Source organism: Sinocyclocheilus rhinocerous, unplaced genomic scaffold, assembly GCF_001515625.1.
Source record: "Sinocyclocheilus rhinocerous isolate Xijiao unplaced genomic scaffold, SAMN03320098_v1.1 scaffold4629, whole genome shotgun sequence".
Classification (NCBI taxonomy): domain Eukaryota; kingdom Metazoa; phylum Chordata; class Actinopteri; order Cypriniformes; family Cyprinidae; genus Sinocyclocheilus; species Sinocyclocheilus rhinocerous.
Window position 1 is genome coordinate 11,246 of NW_015623507.1, and position 17,677 is coordinate 28,922.

Genomic DNA, 17,677 nt, shown 5'->3' on the forward strand with positions numbered 1-17,677 from the left:
TGGCTGACTCTTAACTTTTATAAAGAATATCTCTTTGGATTTGAGACTTTAGTCTTTGCAACTTTACAGATCTTCTTTATGCACCAAGAGCTTGTAACACTCCAAAGAGAAAGGAAACATTGAAATCGCATCATATGACCCCTTTAAAAAACACATGCAGATTTAACAAGCACCACTAGATGGCCCTGGGTCATTTGTGTCTGTCCGGTCAAAAGGAATGTAACGCTGACCAGTATCTGATGTGTTTGTGTACAATATGCATGAATGAAACTGACCAAATAAAGCTGCTCCAGGACATTAGAAACAAAATAAATTGGACATGTAATACTGAGCGGTTCTCAGTCCTGTAGAACTGCACATTTTGGGGAAAGATGCATTACACAGAATTTTTCTTAAAGGATTAGCTCACTCCTGAATAAAAAATGTCCTGATAATTTACTCACCCCCATGTCATCCAAGATGTCTTTCTTTCTTCAGTCGGAAAGAAATGAAGGTTTTTGAGGAAAACATTCCAGGATTTCTCTCCTTATAATAGACTTCAATGGGGATCAATGGGTTGAAGGCGCAAACTGCAGCTTCAAAGGGCTCTACACGATCCCAGCCGAGGAATAAGGGTCTTATCTAACTAAACGATCTGTCATTTTCTAAAAAACATAAAATAAAAATGTATATACTTTTTAACCACAAATGCTCACTAGCATCTTGCATCTTGCATCTTGCATTACGTAGTCGCGTTGGAAAGGTCACGCAGTGACGCAGGTGGAATTGTGGAGAAGGAGGACCGTTCAAAAGCGGTTGTATGTTGATTGACACATATTTATAAGTCTTTGTATCAGTTTATTGTTTGCAATGGTCCGTTCGTGTGCATATCCTGGATGTTTAAATCTTTTGAAACCTAAAAGATTTCTTCCGCTAGGAAAAAACATGTCCTTTCCAACGTAATTGTGTAATGCGTGAGGTCGAGCTAGTGCAAGATGAGCATTTGTGGTTAAAAAGTATATAAATGTTTATTTTTTTTAAGAAAAGGACTGATGGTTTCGCTAGATAAGAGCCTTATTCCTTGGCTGGGATCTATGAAATCTATTTTATATTTTTACATTAACAATGTTTTTATTAAAGCCATGTATGAATCTCATAAAGTTAGTGTTTTTTAAGCATTTTACATTTATTCCAAAATAATAACTCAAGGCAGTAACAATTTAAACACTATATTTTATTTGTGAACTTATGTTCAGCTATTCTTTTTAATAATTAACTTAACTATTTTTGAATTTTTCGGATCATCAGTCATCAAAGCTCAGTAAATATTGGTCACAGACAGAGATTTACTTCAAATTTAACCAAGCTGATTACTCATTAAAAACTCCCACAGATCATGTTTTCAGGCCATTTCAAGTCTTATTATTATGTAACAAGGTGGTTGTGTCTAAGTGTGTGAATTGTTTGCTTACTTTTTAAAATTAGTCTTCCCATTAACACCATTATATTGTTCATTCAGACTGATTCGCAAACGCAGAACCAATCACAGCCGAATATAACAAGCCATATCCAATCATATTGCAATGGAGGCATTGCCTCCTCTCACATGACTTTCCCCCATTCATTCTCAATTACCCCCCACTAAACCCACAGCACGCTATGGGGTCTCTGTTTAAAGTCAATGGCATGAAGGGAGGAAAGCCTCTGCTGTAACTTTACCTGCGGGTGTCGCTGTTGGTCAGTGTTACTTTACAGTATGGTTCTGTTCTGGGCAAGAACTCCCTGTGCATCCATGCCTAATCTTTGGATGGAACATAACTAGTCCCACCGGGCTTGAACTCGGGCAGAGGATTCCCAGAATGCCTCTGATGACGGCAGCCCACCAGCTGTTCGAGAGCAAACACGACCCAAAGGCCCCAGACCCGCAATAAAAAAAAACGACGGGGCCGTGATGACAGACAATGGCTGGCCCTTGGGCCCCTTTAGTGTGACGGCGTGAAGCAGCACACAATAATGACGCCACTGTTGTTCCACTCAAATGATGGTGTCACCTGCCGGTGATTCTGCCGTAACACCGCTTCAAACTCCAGCACAACAGAGAGCGAGAGCTGCAGCGGAGCTCACAGGACGGGATTCTGCTGCTTTTCTGTGCCACATTTACTTCATTTACATCATGCTTATGTTTCAACCAAACACAACATACAAATGTAATACAACAAACTTAATGTGGCTAATGCAAATCAAAACAATTCTGAGCTTTTTTTAAGTAAAATAAAATGAGTGGTTGGCCAGGGTGTTGCTATGCAGTTTGCTAGGATGCTCAGGGTGGTTCCTAGGTTGTTGCTATGAAGTTGCTAGGATGCTCAGGGTGGTTGCTAGGGTGTTGCTGTGCAATTTGCTAGGATGCTCTGGGTAGTTGCCATGGTGTTGTTATATCGTTGGTAGGATGTTCTGGGTAGTTGCCAGGGTTTTGCTATTCAGTTGCTAGGATACTATGAGAGGTTGTCAGGGTGTTACTATGCAGTGGCCCTGGGTGGTTGCCAGAATGTTGCTATGTATTTGTTAGGATGCTCTGGATGCATAGCAACACCCTGGCAATCATCCAGAGCATCCTAGCAAATGTGTCTCTGAGTAGTTGTCAGGATAATGCTATGCAGTTGCTAGGGTGTTCTTAGTAGTTGCCAGAGTGTTGGTATGCAGTTGCTAGGGTGTTTGGGGTGGTTGCCTGGGCGTTGATATGGTTTTTTACGAGGACGCTGTGGGTGGTTGCCAGGGTGTTGCTATGCAGTGACTCTGAATGGTTGCCAGGGTATTGCTATGCAGTTACTAGGCAGTTCTTAGTGGTTGCCAGGGTGTTGCTATGCAGTTACTAGGGTGTTCTCAGTGGTTACCAGGGTGTTTATATGCAGTCTCTCGGGTGTTTTTTATCCTGTCTGAGGTGCAGAAAGCCCATCCTCAAGTTTCTGTGATATTCTGGTCTAAACTGGCAAAAGAATATTATTAATAATGTCATAAACAGGCTGAAATCATGTTTGAAACTTGTTTACACCAGGTTAAGTAGTAAAATCAGGCTAAAATTTTGTCCTGGAAGAGAATAAAAATGTAACTACCATATTAATCAGACCCCTTGCTGACTCAAGCACTCAAATCAAATATAAGCACCTAGCAAAATCTCTGTGCGGTTGTGTAATATTCACAGTGTGAGTGTCATTTCCAGACAGTTATAGAGTGAAGCTACACCTTCCGTCAGACGCTGAGGAGAAACTCGACACCGCGTGACCCAGCCCATCATTGTGGCTCCATCTGAACACAGAGCACATATTATGGTCTGGCAACAGTATCAACAATGAACCCGTCAGCATAACGACAAAATCTCAGAGGAAAACTGGAATGCTTGAGTTCAGATCCAGAATGATTCTGACTAGGGCTGTAACAAATCATTATTTTAATAGATTATTTAATTTTTTTTTACATTGAATCTATTTTTATTTTTTTTCTGATTAGTCAGTAAATCCTTATCAATAACCTTAGTTAACTATCCAAGAAAATAACCATAACTTCTGCCATTAATCTTTAAATGTTTAATTTAAACATTTTCTCATAAAATACTTACTTTAAATATTTTTAAAAATCCCAACGTGAAAAAATAAAGTGCCAACAATTAAAAGGCATCTATCAGTAATACAAATGCGCGTGCTGGTTGGTTGCCAGGGTGTTGCTATGCATTTGCTAGGATGCTCTGTGGTTGCTAGGGTGTTGCTATGGGTGGTTGATTGGGTGTTGTTATGCATTTGCTAGGATGGGCTGGTTGGTTGCCAGGGTGTTGCTATGGATGCTCTGGGTGGTTGCCAGGATGTTGTGATGCATTTGCTAGGATGCTTTGGGTGGTTGCCAGGGTGTTGCTATGCAGTTGTTAGGATTCACTGCTTGGTTGCCAGGGTGTTGCTATGGATGCTCTGGGTGGTTGCCAGGGTGTTGCTATGCATCCTAACCCATTTACTTGTGTAATGTGACACATTTCCAGATAAAAATCTCCTGGTGGAATGACCTGCCCAACTCAATTTGAGCAGCTGGGTCCTTAGCCATCTTCAAGAAATGGCTAAAAACACATCTCTTCCATCTTTATTTGACCCTCTAACTCTAGCACTCTCTATTCATTTTCTAACTGCTTGTTTTCTTTATAAAAAAAGGCCTCTAACACTGCTAACGTGTACTGCGTTAGACTAACCGAGACTTGTCACAGCACTTACATATCATTGCTCTTTTGTTGGTTTTGATTGCTTCTATTGTCCTCATTTGTAAGTCGCTTTGGATAAAAGCATCTGCTAAATGACTAAATGTAAATGTAAAAATAGGATACTCATGAGGAAAACTTCAGGTGTTTTCAGAATTCAAAATTGCATATTATTTATACTATTTCTGCCGTACATTTATGGGACAGAAATAGTCTGGTTCTAGTATGCGATTCTGAATTCTGCCAGTGTCTCTGTAAGACAGGAGGTTTGAAGGGACATCAACTAAATAGCAAGCAAACCAACAAATTGGGTCAGTTTTGATTTTACGTGGACGTCAATACTGAATCCTACCGTTTTATTCCCAGAGAGAGCTTCTTATGTGAGCTTTTCACCAGACAAATGGCCTCCAGTCTGTAACCGCTGAGAAGAACCGAGTTCACACTGACTATCTCGTCACCGATCTGGAGTCGACCCAGCGCCGCTCGACTCCCGTCCTCCACCTAAACAAACAAACAAACACAAACAAACATCAGCACTGTCTGCCAGTACAAGAACATCAACATCTGCTTTACTGCAGACAGCAGTGTTGGGAAGGTTACTTTGGAAATGTAATAGGTTACAGATTACAAGTTACTGTAATAAGTAGTGTAACTATTTTAATGACTTTATTAAAGTAATGTATCTGATTACATTTGATTACTTTTTCATTACTTCTCTAAATTTCTAATCATTTCCAAACATGTAAAGCAGACAGGGTTAACATTACAGTAGAACTCAACACTGATTACTATCAGACTTTCAGAATCCTTCACTTGAATTAAGATTATGATAAATTAATTTTAAAGCACAGCCACCACAAAATCAGACTTACTTTGAGATCGTTCTGTGGTTAAATACAGATTTACAACCATAACAAGATATAGTTTAATAGCAATGATACTGTTTTTGAAATCAAATCTTTGCATAACTATGACAGGAAACACTGGCATCTAACAATGCTTTGGAAAAAACTGTTAATCTTACAAAAATAAAGCATGCACATAAACCCAAATATAGGAAATAAAACAGTTATGGAATAAGCATGTGTCCTAAACTCCTGAAACATTGGTGTCTCATATTTTAGCGCAATCAGTGCAATTTATGAAAGAAATCAATCAAATCTGTATATGTGTGAAAATATTCAGATGTAACCCCCCTTGTAATCTGAATTACAATTACTGTACATTTATTTTGTAATTAAATTAGGTAATTTAGTTACATGTAACTAGTTACTTCCCAACACTGGCAGACAAAGTGTAATCCGTTACTGATTCCAAATTACGTGACAAAAAATTTCGTTAGTAACGTAATCCATTACTTTACACATTTTAGGAAATATAATCAGACTACTTTTGGATTACTTTTGACCTACCTCATTTACCACATTGATTCAAATAGGATAATCGTGTACATATTGATATAAAAATACAAAGAGAAAGAAAATATATTCGGTTTGTTGTTATTAATAACAACATTACATTACGTCAAGGTTTCCCAAACTGGGGTTCGTGAAGGAACTGCAGGGGGTTTGTGAGTTTAATGAATATAAGCTAATAATTAGTTAAATCATGCAAAATAAATGTAAAATTAAAATAAATAATTTTAAAATAACAACAATCAAAATAAAGCACTTTGCATGTGATGTGAACATAGTAGTCAGTAGTTGACTGGTCTTTGTGTGAATCTCCACAAAACTAGAAGACTTTCTGAATGTATAATGTATAGTAGGTTATCTTAGAAAGGAAAATGTAAAAGATTTAGGGAAGAATTAGGGAGAATCCATAAATTATGAATTGTGTGAATAACATGTAATCAAAAAAGTAACTGTAGTCTGATTACAAGTATTTTAACATGTAATATAATCCAATTACAAGTACACAATCTCATTATGTAATATTACATACATGTAATTCGTCACTACCCAGCACCGGCGGCACAAAAAAACACAGTCAACGTCATTTATTTCTTAAAAACAACCTAAACCACATGATAAACTCAAGTCACGATCATTTTACTTGTTATAACTATTGCTCAGTATAATAATAATTAATAAAAAAAAAATGTTTAATTAAAATAATAAATATTACTAGTCTACTAATACTATAATAATCTAATATTTAATACAATTAATAATAATAATAATAATAATAATTTTATTTAAAGTTCAACTATAAAATTACAATACTAATATGACTTAATTTCTTCATTTTCAAACAATAAACCATCAACCAGCCGTTTTAGTAAAAGCCCTTAAAGAAAACATATGTGTCCGTGTTAAACGTCGAGCAATAAATGACACTTGATTTGATATTTTGATTTCTAATGATGTTCAGACATTCAGTGTGACTTTCATTATTCTCAATCTCAAATTATTATTACTTACTATTTGTATTACATTTTATTTTTACCTAATCGAAAAATATTAATTTCATTCATTCGTTCGTTCATAAAAAAAATTTTTATTATTAAATTGTAAATATGATTTAAGAGTTAAATTTATTAGCAATGCTTTTTTTTGGTAATTATTATTTTATTTTATTTTTATATTATTATTATTTACTATTTTTATTACATTTAATTACACCATTTTAACCTAATCCAAAAATATTCAAATAGAACTTAAGAAAAAAAAATTAACGGTTTTCGTAGAGTTCTATTTTAGTCATGTTTAGACAAACATCACTGCGCAAAGACCGATTTAAGATGAACATATATGTGAGCCTGGAGCACAAAACCAGTCATATTTGTAGCAATAACCAACAATAAATATGGGTCAAAATTATCCATTTTTCTTTAATGCCAAAAATCATTAGTATATCAAGTAAAGATCATGTTCCATGAAGATATTTAGTAAATTTTCCTACCGTAAATATATCAAAACTTAATGTTTGATTAGTAATATGCATTGCTAAGAACTTCATTTGGACAACTTTAAAGATGATTTTCTCAATATTTAGATTTTTTTGCACCCTCAGATTCCAGATTTTCAAATAGTTGTATCTCGGCCAAATATTGTCCTATCCTAACAAACCATACATCAATGGAAAGATTATTTATTCAGCTTTCAGCTGATGTATAAATCTCAATTTCACAAAATTGACCCTTATGACTGGTTTTGTGTCACACATGGGACGAGGACAGTCCAACATCGATCCTACAGGACCCTGATGAGAACAGCAGCAGAGACTAAAGACCTCATCATGAGCGCTGTGGTAAAACAAGTCTGAAAGCAGCAGAGGAAACCGTATGAGCTGCTATCAGATGCCATCAGCTGTGTTTCCTTCACTGAAACCCGAGCACAGCTTTAAATATTCAGCAGCTTGAAACGTTAGATTCACATCCCAGAAATCCACATCATTTCCTCTGCGCTGTACGCAGTAGTGCACACTCAGTAGTGCACTCTCAGTAGTGCACACTCAGTAGTGCACTCTCAGTAGTGCACACTCAGTAGTGCACAGAAATGTGGTTTGGATGAAGTGCAGTAATACAATGCACTATAGACTGGATTCAGAAACACGGCGAACGCTTGTTTTAGTTGCTCGTGTGAAACTTAGTGGATTTGGATGTTTTATTGTGCAGCAGCGCTGTTATATTTCACATTAAAGAAACTGGAGAATTACACAGAATAAGGCTACAGGAAATTACAGGAAAAAAATGCTGGGAATTTTAATTAGATCCAGTTTGTTTATTTTCATGCAGCTTAATCCACAGAGACACCAACAATAAACACATGAAAATAAATACTGTAATGATGTTAAAACCGTTTTAAACAGTATTTGTGCACTTATGAATATCCTTCATTTGATCAAGTGTCTGTATTTGCGCTCAAATGCTACAGAAAAACAAGGGCTGAACGATTTGGAGGAAAAACTCAATAGCGATTTTTCTGATCTCAATTGCAATTTTAATTTAAAATGCATGTTTAAAGAGCTCTCGGTTTACTGTACTTATTTGGAGGACCACTCAATTTGGCAAAACAATTCAAAGTAATTATATATGTCAATATGACCATAAATATTATTGATAATAATAATAATTATTATTATTGTTGTTGTGCTATTTGTGTACATTTTTATTACATAATAAAAATTATTATTATTATTATCATTGTTGTTATTTGTATATTTTTGCTTATTAAATAATAATAATTTTATTAATTACAATTAATATAATTATTGTTATTATTAAATAAAAATGAGCAAAACAAATAATACATTATTAATAAGAATTAACACTTACATTTTATACTATTTGTACTATCATTTATTAAATAATATCATTATATTCATTTTTTATGCTTAAAAATTATAATTAATATATCTAAAATAATAATAATAATAATTATTAATGTATTTACAATTATTTTTTAGAATTATATTTAAATTATTTTACAATAAATAAATAAATAAATAAACAGATTGCCTCAAATAAATCATAAAAATATATTAAATAAATAGATTAATTAATTAATTAATAATTTTTACATAACAAAAACTATCAAATAAATTTAAACAATAAAATAAATTAACATAAATATATATAAATAAATTTAATTATTTTTAATTAATTAAAAGAGTACAGTACTATACTGAGTAGGGAAAAAAATAATGTAACTACTACATATTTATATATAAGATCTAAATATTTTCCAAATAATATTTTACACTTACACAGTGTTAATTTTTCACAGTGTTAACTGGGTTTTTATACATGGAAATATACAGCTGCCTTTTAAATGTCAGGATGGGGGTCTGATCATATTTAGGGACCTTTGACGTCTAAAATCTTGAAACATAAAACAAGGAAGGAATATGATCAGTGTTTGTGTGATGAATGAATGAATACCTTGGTGATGAGCAGCGGCTCGTGATGCTCCAGTCCTCCTCTGAGAGTGAAGCCCCACGGAGAGCCTCCGGTCAGACACAGCTCCACAGACCCCACACCTCCATCACCTCCATCACCTACAAGCTCTCCTGACACTACTGCACCATCCACTCTGCTCACAGTCTCCATCACACACACTCTCTCTCATTCTGTGTCATCTCGGTCTTCAAACACGTTTCCAGCGAGAACAGAAACGACAGAAATGGAGAGAACTATGTGACTCCACCGGCGTGTTTCAGTCTTTCTGAGCTTCAGCAAACTCCATTGGGATCAGAAGCGCAGCGCCACCTGCTGGCCGCTTCATTATAACGTTCCTTATTGTGTCGTTTAATTATTGAAATAGATGTAGGAAATAAATTCAGGGAATGATATCAGAATAAGTACACATATAGAGCTGAACATTTATATAAAATATTTTACATTTATTGAGTATTGATCAAACAAACAAACGAATGAATCGATCGATCAATTCAGTAAATAATGTCAGAATAAAAACACACAAAGTTGCAAAATCATATAAAAGATTTAAAAATGATTGTATGTATTTAGTTTATTTGACCAAACATGCAACAATAAGTAAGTAAATGAACGAACGAACGAATCAATCAATCAATCAATCAATCAATCAATCAATCAATCAATCAATCAATCAATCAATCAATCAATCAATCAATCAATCAATCAATCAATCAATCAATCAATCAATCAATCAATCAATCAATCAATCAATCAATCAATCAATTAAGGAAATAATATCAGAATAAATACACATATACATATATAAAGTTGAAAATTTATATAAAATATTTTACATTTATTGAATACTGACCAAACAAACAAATGAACGAATGAATTAATCAATCAATAAATTCAGGAAATAATGTCAGAAAAAACACACACAAAGTTGCAAATTCATATAAAAGATTTAAAAATTATTGTATATATTTAGTTAATTTGACCAAACATGCAACAATAAGTAAGTAAATGAATAAATGAATTAATTAATGAATAAATAAATTCAGGAAATAATATCAGAATAAATACACACATAAAGTTGGAAATTCATATAAATAATTTTTAATTTATTGAATATGTTTTATTTATTAATTTATTTGACAAACAAATGAACGAATAAATTAATTCATAATTTTAAATCTATATTATAAATAATTATTACATAATTAAAGAAATAATTAAATTATGTTAGAAATTCAGGAAATAATGTCAGAATAAAAACACATAAGGTTGCAAATTCATATAAAACATTTATAATTTATCGAATATATTTAATTTATTTATTTACATGAAATATGAAAAATAAAAACAATATTGCATGTTGGAGGAGACATAAAAACAATTAAATGGTGTTGACGCTTCATTTTCAACTAAAATGCAAGTGAAGTGACTTTTCTTGTAATTAAAAAAAATCAGTATCTTGTTCTATAAATCTGTTTCGTTCTAGCGGATAACAAATTTAACAAAAAAACAAACAAGCAATAAATAAATAATATATTTTTGTCTCTAATGTGAACTTTTGCGAGACAATTCTCTTCTTGTCCAGCAGAGGTCAGTGTGAGATTAAAATGTTCTCCGTGAAATTATTTTTTTGTTTGTTTAGGTTTTTTGCTGTGATTTTTCATCTTTCTGTGACTTGAAGTCTGCATAATAAGTGTGAGGCTAACACTGTGAGATCCGCTTTGTGTTCAGGGATTCTGGGCTGTTTTATAGGGTGATATCAGGCAAATTGGGCCATCAGGTAAAATGGGCCATTTAAGGTTTGAGTGTCTTATCTCTTTAAAAGTTAACAGCCAATGACTGCAAAGAATTTCAAACTGTTGCCATAACAGTGCTTGATATTTAGCAAATGATTTTATTGGTCTGAGGTTGCTAAGGGGGGAGGGGCAATGCCTCATTTTGAGACCAGGCCAGAAAAAAGCAAGACGAGTGGCCTGACATATCCAATCGTACTTAATAATAAGGTTGATAAATCAATAAAAAACAAATGCACATTTAGAAATAATGATTCATAACCTATGTCTTGATGGCCTCTGTGAGATAAAATGCTGGTTTTGCTAAATAATCCAGATTTTTATATAAAAAAAAGCATTTTTAGTCACTGGTCCAATTTACCTGAATGTGTTCAGGTAAAATGAGCCATTAATTTCAGTTAAAATGAGCCACCTTCTGAATTGAGTTCAAGCAGAAATTTTGGTGGTTTCTCTTATTAAAAATTATTTATATTATTAATATATTGTATTATTGAATTTCTGACATACCTTTTTCACGTTACCTTCTAAATGTGTTTGTATGTGATGTGTGTTTATGTGTGCTGGACTATGTTTGTGTGTGCATGTTAGTGAGGCATGTGTATGTGTGTTGAAGAGTATGTGGTGAAGAGAATGGCATTTTTGATGATGACGGCTTATTGAAAGGTTTGAGTGTCTTAACTCTTCTCTTCGAAATTCTTTACAGTCATTGGCTGTTAATTTTAAACTGTTGCCATAACACTACTTGTTATTGTTATTGTTACATTTTTTTAATGAAATTTGTTTTATTGATGAAATGTATTGAAATTGATGTTCTAATGTAATTTAATAGCAATGTTACACTATTACATTATAAAATGTATAATCAGAATTTACCTATACTGACATAAAAGTACAGTAAACACACGACTTACAGAACATAACACATAGCGCACAAATCGAGACGGAACAGGAGATTGCGACAGATCGAGCGTGCAATAAATAAAGTCATTCTTAGGAACTCATTTAAGTTCCTAAGAATGAGGAAATTATTTCATAAAACGGTTTAAAAGAATTGAATCAAACTGCATATTTTCTGGTGTCACACATTTTAAATTAGCCTATGAGTGGATAATGTAACATTTATCTTTTGTGTAGCGTTTGTCATTAAATGTTTATGTGCATGTGCATTTTTATTAGAATTGCTTTCATTTGTAGAATAGAGAAATACGTCACAGCTTGTTCCTCATTTTGGGGTGTTTTCCTGCATTGTGTATAATCGTTCTGCTTTTAGTCGTTTTTGTATTGAATCTTCAGTCTTCGTAAGGAGACTTTATTCAAATCGAACATTTATTAATTCATAACTCTGCCATGAATCTCACATTTTCACTCACGGTGTTATTTCTGCTGTATCTGAAAGGTAGGACTCATTCAGTCAATCATTTGTTAGTCTTTATTGTGTTCTTTGTAACACCTCCAGTGCTACAAAACTACTTTGACTAAGCACTAAATGTAATTTCATTTCAATTCATTTTCTTTAGGTAAATTGTGAATGTTCCCCTTTTTTGACACATTTTCTGATTTGTGTTTCAGGTTTATTAGGTCAGACCGATATTGTGATTTTTCGCTCTGGATCAGTTTGTGCTCCTGCAGGATCAACTGTGGCTCTGGGGTCCAAATGTTTAGATCCTGGAGGGATATTTCAGTCATGGAAACTCAGAATAAATAATACTGAAACTCTAGCAGATCCCCAAAAGGACTCCCGGTACAGATATATAAAAGAGCTTCACAGGTGTTACCTACTAATTCGTGGTCTAAAAGAGACAGACGCTGGCACATATTACATGAGCTTCAGTTACAGAAAAGGAGACATCATCTTTACCTCAAATAGTCGATCAGAATTCACTGTACATGTCACGGGTAAATATTACTCTACCCCTTGATTCATTTTCACTTGGTATGAATCTTCCATTTCCATTCTAGAGAGAGAATAAATCTGATATATAGAGACAGATGTGTGTGTTTGATTAGATCTTCAGGTGTCTGTGGACTCTGATCGTGTGACTGAAGGTCAGAACGTCACACTGACCTGTAAGACCAGCTGTCCTCCAAAACAAACCTTTATCTGGTTCAAGAACGGGCTTCGTTTGGGTCTCTATAATTCCAGTGATCAGCTGCATGTTTCTGCGGTGATCCGTGAGGATTCAGGCCGATACTCGTGTGCACTGGAACACTTTGAAACGTTCCCGTCGGCCGAGACGCTCCTCAATGTCACCTGTGAGTAAAACATGAGAAAAACGCTTGATCTATGTGTCATTGTGAATCCTACCGATAGCACACGTACATCACGGAGATGTCTATTCAACATCTGCATTTAAATCTGCAATATGTATTTTTTTAGTGTTTACTCATCTGCAATACATCTGTCAGATGTCAAATAGACGTTTATTAGATGTCTTTAAGATGTTTGTGATTTAGAATGCATGTAAAACTAACATCTTAAAGACGTCTGTCAGATGTTTGTACACAGCAGATGCTTTCCAGATCAAGTGATCTTTAACAGATCTGATATGATGAGTAATATTATAGCATTTAAACCCTGTAAAGCCTGACATTTGAAGGAATAGTTGAACAGAATTTAATTTAAAAAATTTAAAACCTAAGAATGAGGAAATTATTTCATAAAACGGTTTAAAAGAATTGAATCAAACTGCATCTTTTCTGGTGTCACACATTTTAAATCATGAGTGCTTAATGTAACATTTATCTTGTGTGTAGCGTTTGTCATTAAATGTTTATGTGCATGAGCATTTTTATTAGAATTGCTTTAATTTGTAGAATAGAGAAATACGTCACAGGTTGTTCCTCATTTTGGGTGTCTTCCTGCATTGTGTATAATCGTTCTGCTTTTAGTCGTTTTTGTATTGAATCTTCAGTCTTCGTAAGGAGATTGTATTTAAAGCAAGCATTTATTAATTCATAATTCTTCAGATCAAGCGATATTTAACAGACATATTGCAGACGTATGTGTGCTATCTGTTTCCGAAACTGAATAAAAAATAAAAAATGGTAATTAAGACTTTATTTCTCACAATTGCAAGTTTAAATCACACAATTCTGACACCCCCCCACGAATTGTGAGATAAAAAACACAAAATTGCGAGTTTGAGTTTATTTCTTAGAATTGCGATTTTATATCACACAATTCTGACTTTTTTTTCTCATAAAGAATTTTTTTTTTCTTTATAAAGTCCAATTCCGAGGGTGAAAAAATATTATTTTCTTACAATTGCTAATTTATATCACGCAATTCTGATTTTATAACTCACAATTGCGAGTTTATTTCTTAGAATTGTGAGTTTATAATCTTGCAATTCTGACTTTTTTCTTCCTCAGAATTATGAGATAAACTCGCAATTGTAAATTATTGTCAGGGGTCTGGGTCTGGTGTTCTCCCTCTCACCACCAGAGGTCGCCACTTCCCATCCTCCCGGACTCCGTTACCTTGACTCCACACACCTGTGCACACACACACACACACACACAGCTGTTGCCCATCCTGAGGGCTATTTATACGCCTTCCCCACGCCTCTCTGGGCGGATTATTAAGTGTTGTTACGGGACTGATGCAAGCTCTACGTGGCCGTATTGTGTCAGAGTCCATTTTCTGTTTCGAGCCTGTGTGTCAGAGTCTTAGCTCTGTTTGTTTTCTGTTGTGGTGTTTACTTTGTTTTCCCCTGCAGTCAAATAAACCTGCATTTGGACCCAGACCCCTGTTTACACGGTGTGTTCCTTTACCGCGCTGTGACAGTTATAAAGTCTAATTCTGAGGGGGAAAAGACTATTTTCTTACAATTGCTAATTTGTATCACGCAATTCTGATTTAACTAAAAATTGCGAGTTTATTTCTTAGAATTGTGTTCATATCTCGCAATTGAGACTTTTTTCTTCCTCAGAATTATGAGATAAACTCGCAATTGTAAGTTATAAAGTCTAATTCTGAGGGGAAAAATTATATTTTCTTACAATTGTAAATTTGTATCACGCAATTCTGTTTTAACACAAAATTGCGAGTTTGAGTTTATTTCTTAGAATTGCGATTTTTTTTTTATCCCACAATTCTGACTTTCTTTTCTCATAAAGAATTTTTTTTTTCTTTATAAAGTCCAATTCCGAGGGGGAAAAAGACTATTTTCTTACAATTGCTAATTTATATCACGCAATTCTGATTTTATAATTCACAATTGCGAATTTATATTAATATTAATATTTTTTATGTCTCCAGATGTGGCGTATGAGAGCGCTGGAATCATAACGCTGTCGTTGCTCCTGATTCCTGTCGTTCTGCTGCTGGTTTGTGCTGCTCTGTGGATGATGTGAGTTTGTGATCTGGTTCTTCTTTACATCTCTTCATGTTCATATCAACTGCAGTCACGTTTACCGCTGTTTGCGATTGCCAATTTTTCGTATTGGGTTCAGTTTGTCACAAAAAATTACCAACGTTGACCAACAGAAAAATGTTTGACTTCTGTGTGAGCTGTGCTTCATGCATCCCTGCACTATTGATATAGGCCATATGGTCTTTTTGCCCGTGAAATATCGCTAACGTCTCAGGTTACTTATGTAACCATGGTTCCCTGAGTAGGGAACGAGACACTGCGTCCTCTAGGGGTCGCTATGGGGAACGCCTCATCGTGACCCGTGTCTGAAGCATACATTGAAAAAACACCAACAACACGTTGGCCGGCGACAGGCACATTAAAAACATATATATACATATATATATATATATATATAGAATGGATCATACTCACCCACCATGGTTCCCGCGCTGGAGCCCCGTTCAAGAGGCGACTCAAAGAAGCCTCTAGTCCAGACCATCAGCAAGGTGGTCACTATGAAGCAATAGAACCAACCAAACATATAGGTCCAGCATAGACCAACAATTCCTACCTAACCTCGGTCAGGTGGAGAGCTGGTGGTTATAGGGGAATTAGGAGCTAAGGGCAGATGTAAGACCCCCGAAGGAAACGAGTAGATACTCAAGTATCACTCTGATCCGGATGAAAGCGCTTTGTCTGCCTCTGGATCACATCGTTTTTTCAATGTATGCTTCAGACACGGGTCACGACGAGGCGTTCCCCATAGCGACCCCTAGAGGACGCAGTTCGAAGTTCCCTTGAAAGGGAACGTGACCATACCTTCATAACTGCACAGATGTCATGTTTATGTTTTCTTCTTAACAGAAGGACAAAACAACAAAACCTCAAAAGACCTGAAGTAAAAGAGCAAAGCAAACAGGTAAACCTAAACTGACCGGGTTTTTAATAGACTGACGTGTAAAACCAGTTTCTTAACTTATTAACTTTTGACTTGTCTTTTCTTCAGAACGAAAATGTGTACGAAAATGAATCAACACCGCCTGTGACCTTTGACCTGGAGGAGAAAGTAAAGTCAGTTCATCAGGAGGAGGAAGTTCAGTACTCTTGTGTTCATTTCAGCAAATTTACAAACGCCCAATGTTCTGCAACTTGTGAAAAGGAAGCTGATGTCCAGTACGCTCAGATCGCAGTGCAACATCAGAACAACAGCAGTAAATACTGATATGAGTAATATTAGCATTTAAACCCTGTAAAGCCTGACATTTGAAGTAATAGTCAGAAAAATCTTTTTTTAAATTGAACAGAATTTAGTCAAAATCAAAATTTTTTTTTTTTTTAGCATCATATTTGATACATCAGGATTTATTACATTACATTTACATTTAGTCATTTAGCAGATGCTTTTATCCAAAGCGACTTATAAATGAGGACAATAGAAGCAATCAAAACCAACAAAACAGCAATGATACGCAAATGCTATAACAAGTCTCTGTTAGCTTAACGCAGTACACGTAGTGTATGTAGTGCAAATATGGAGGAACAACAGCTCAGTTTTATTAAGAGACTCAAACTGAGCAAAAATATTCAATTTGGTGCATGATATTTATATGCACAAACGTTATGAAATTCTGCTGCTTGTGATGTAAATCAATGAGATCTTTCTAACAGAAGAGCAGATACTGACATAAAATGATCTAAAGATCAGTCGTCTCGATATCTCCAGTAATCTGTCTCAGTAAGATGAGATTGAAATGCTCCAAACATATAATGCAGTGATTGAGAGCTGAAGAAATAAAGGCTCCTCAGAAGATGTGAGATGTTCTGGAGGCTTGTGAAGATCATTCCTCCGCTGAGGAACAGTGAAAGTAAAGCTTCTGGAAACAAACGCTCCTCAAAAGATCCTGAGGATCAGATTTGAGACTCTAAAACATGATTGATAGAGAATCAAGTAAAGCTGAGCTGCTTCAGTCCAGTAAGTGTTCATCTGGAAATATTACTGCAGTTAAACTAAAAGAGCTTAAAGAAAACAAACTCTAAACTATCAATCAGATGACAGAAGGCATGGAGTAGATTGTATGCGACAGGTTTAACAGCAAAGGTTGATCATGTTGATTATTTAGAGACCTTAGAGGCCATTGTCAGTGTTTAACTGGTTTGATTGTACTGCTTATCTTGTTTTATGTAGCACTGGTGTCATGCATTGCTTTTTCACTCTCATATACAGTTCTCATATATATGTATTAAGTTGAACGTAAAGCTCATTTATTCTATGTTCAATAGTTTCTCTATCAAACTGCTGAATCTATCAGTTCGTGTGAATGATGTGCATTTCTCTGGATTCCCTTCTTGCCTGACGTCAGTCGCCATTTGTGACGGTTACCACGGCAACCACTAGCCTCCCCTAGAGATATAT

The 17,677-nt window shown here is 34.9% G+C and overlaps 2 protein-coding genes across 2 annotated transcripts; one reads left to right on the plus strand and one right to left on the minus strand.

Moving 5' to 3' along the window:
• Window positions 1–3,200: 3,200 nt before the first annotated feature.
• On the minus strand, window positions 3,201–9,308 carry LOC107707039 (protein Shroom2-like). Its single transcript, XM_016510950.1, has 3 exons — window positions 9,099–9,308; window positions 4,566–4,714; window positions 3,201–3,282 (listed from the first exon to the last, which is right to left on the minus strand). Exons 1-3 carry the CDS (start codon window positions 9,264–9,266, stop codon window positions 3,201–3,203), a joined length of 399 nt encoding a protein of 132 aa, XP_016366436.1. The 5' UTR covers window positions 9,267–9,308.
• Window positions 9,309–12,245: 2,937 nt separating this feature from the next.
• On the plus strand, window positions 12,246–16,508 carry LOC107707206 (uncharacterized). The gene is made up of 6 exons (XM_016511179.1): window positions 12,246–12,302; window positions 12,476–12,802; window positions 12,914–13,159; window positions 15,168–15,258; window positions 16,129–16,183; window positions 16,271–16,508. Exons 1-6 carry the CDS (start codon window positions 12,254–12,256, stop codon window positions 16,484–16,486), a joined length of 984 nt encoding a protein of 327 aa, XP_016366665.1. The 5' UTR covers window positions 12,246–12,253; the 3' UTR covers window positions 16,487–16,508.
• Window positions 16,509–17,677: the final 1,169 nt, after the last annotated feature.

Excerpts from the sequence above, each read along its gene's own strand:
- LOC107707039 (XM_016510950.1), bottom strand. The coding sequence starts at position 9,266 with ATGGAGACTGTGAGCAGAGTGGATGGTGCAGTAGTGTCAGGAGAGCTT. Across the intron at positions 4,715-9,098 it reads AGCCGCTGCTCATCACCAAG|GTGGAGGACGGGAGTCGAGC; the intron begins GTATTCATTCAT and ends TTGTTTGTTTAG. Across the intron at positions 3,283-4,565 it reads CTCTCTCTGGGAATAAAACG|ATGGAGCCACAATGATGGGC; the intron begins GTAGGATTCAGT and ends CTCTGTGTTCAG.
- LOC107707206 (XM_016511179.1), top strand. The coding sequence starts at position 12,254 with ATGAATCTCACATTTTCACTCACGGTGTTATTTCTGCTGTATCTGAAA. Across the intron at positions 12,303-12,475 it reads ATTTCTGCTGTATCTGAAAG|GTTTATTAGGTCAGACCGAT; the intron begins GTAGGACTCATT and ends TTTGTGTTTCAG. Across the intron at positions 12,803-12,913 it reads ATTCACTGTACATGTCACGG|ATCTTCAGGTGTCTGTGGAC; the intron begins GTAAATATTACT and ends GTGTTTGATTAG.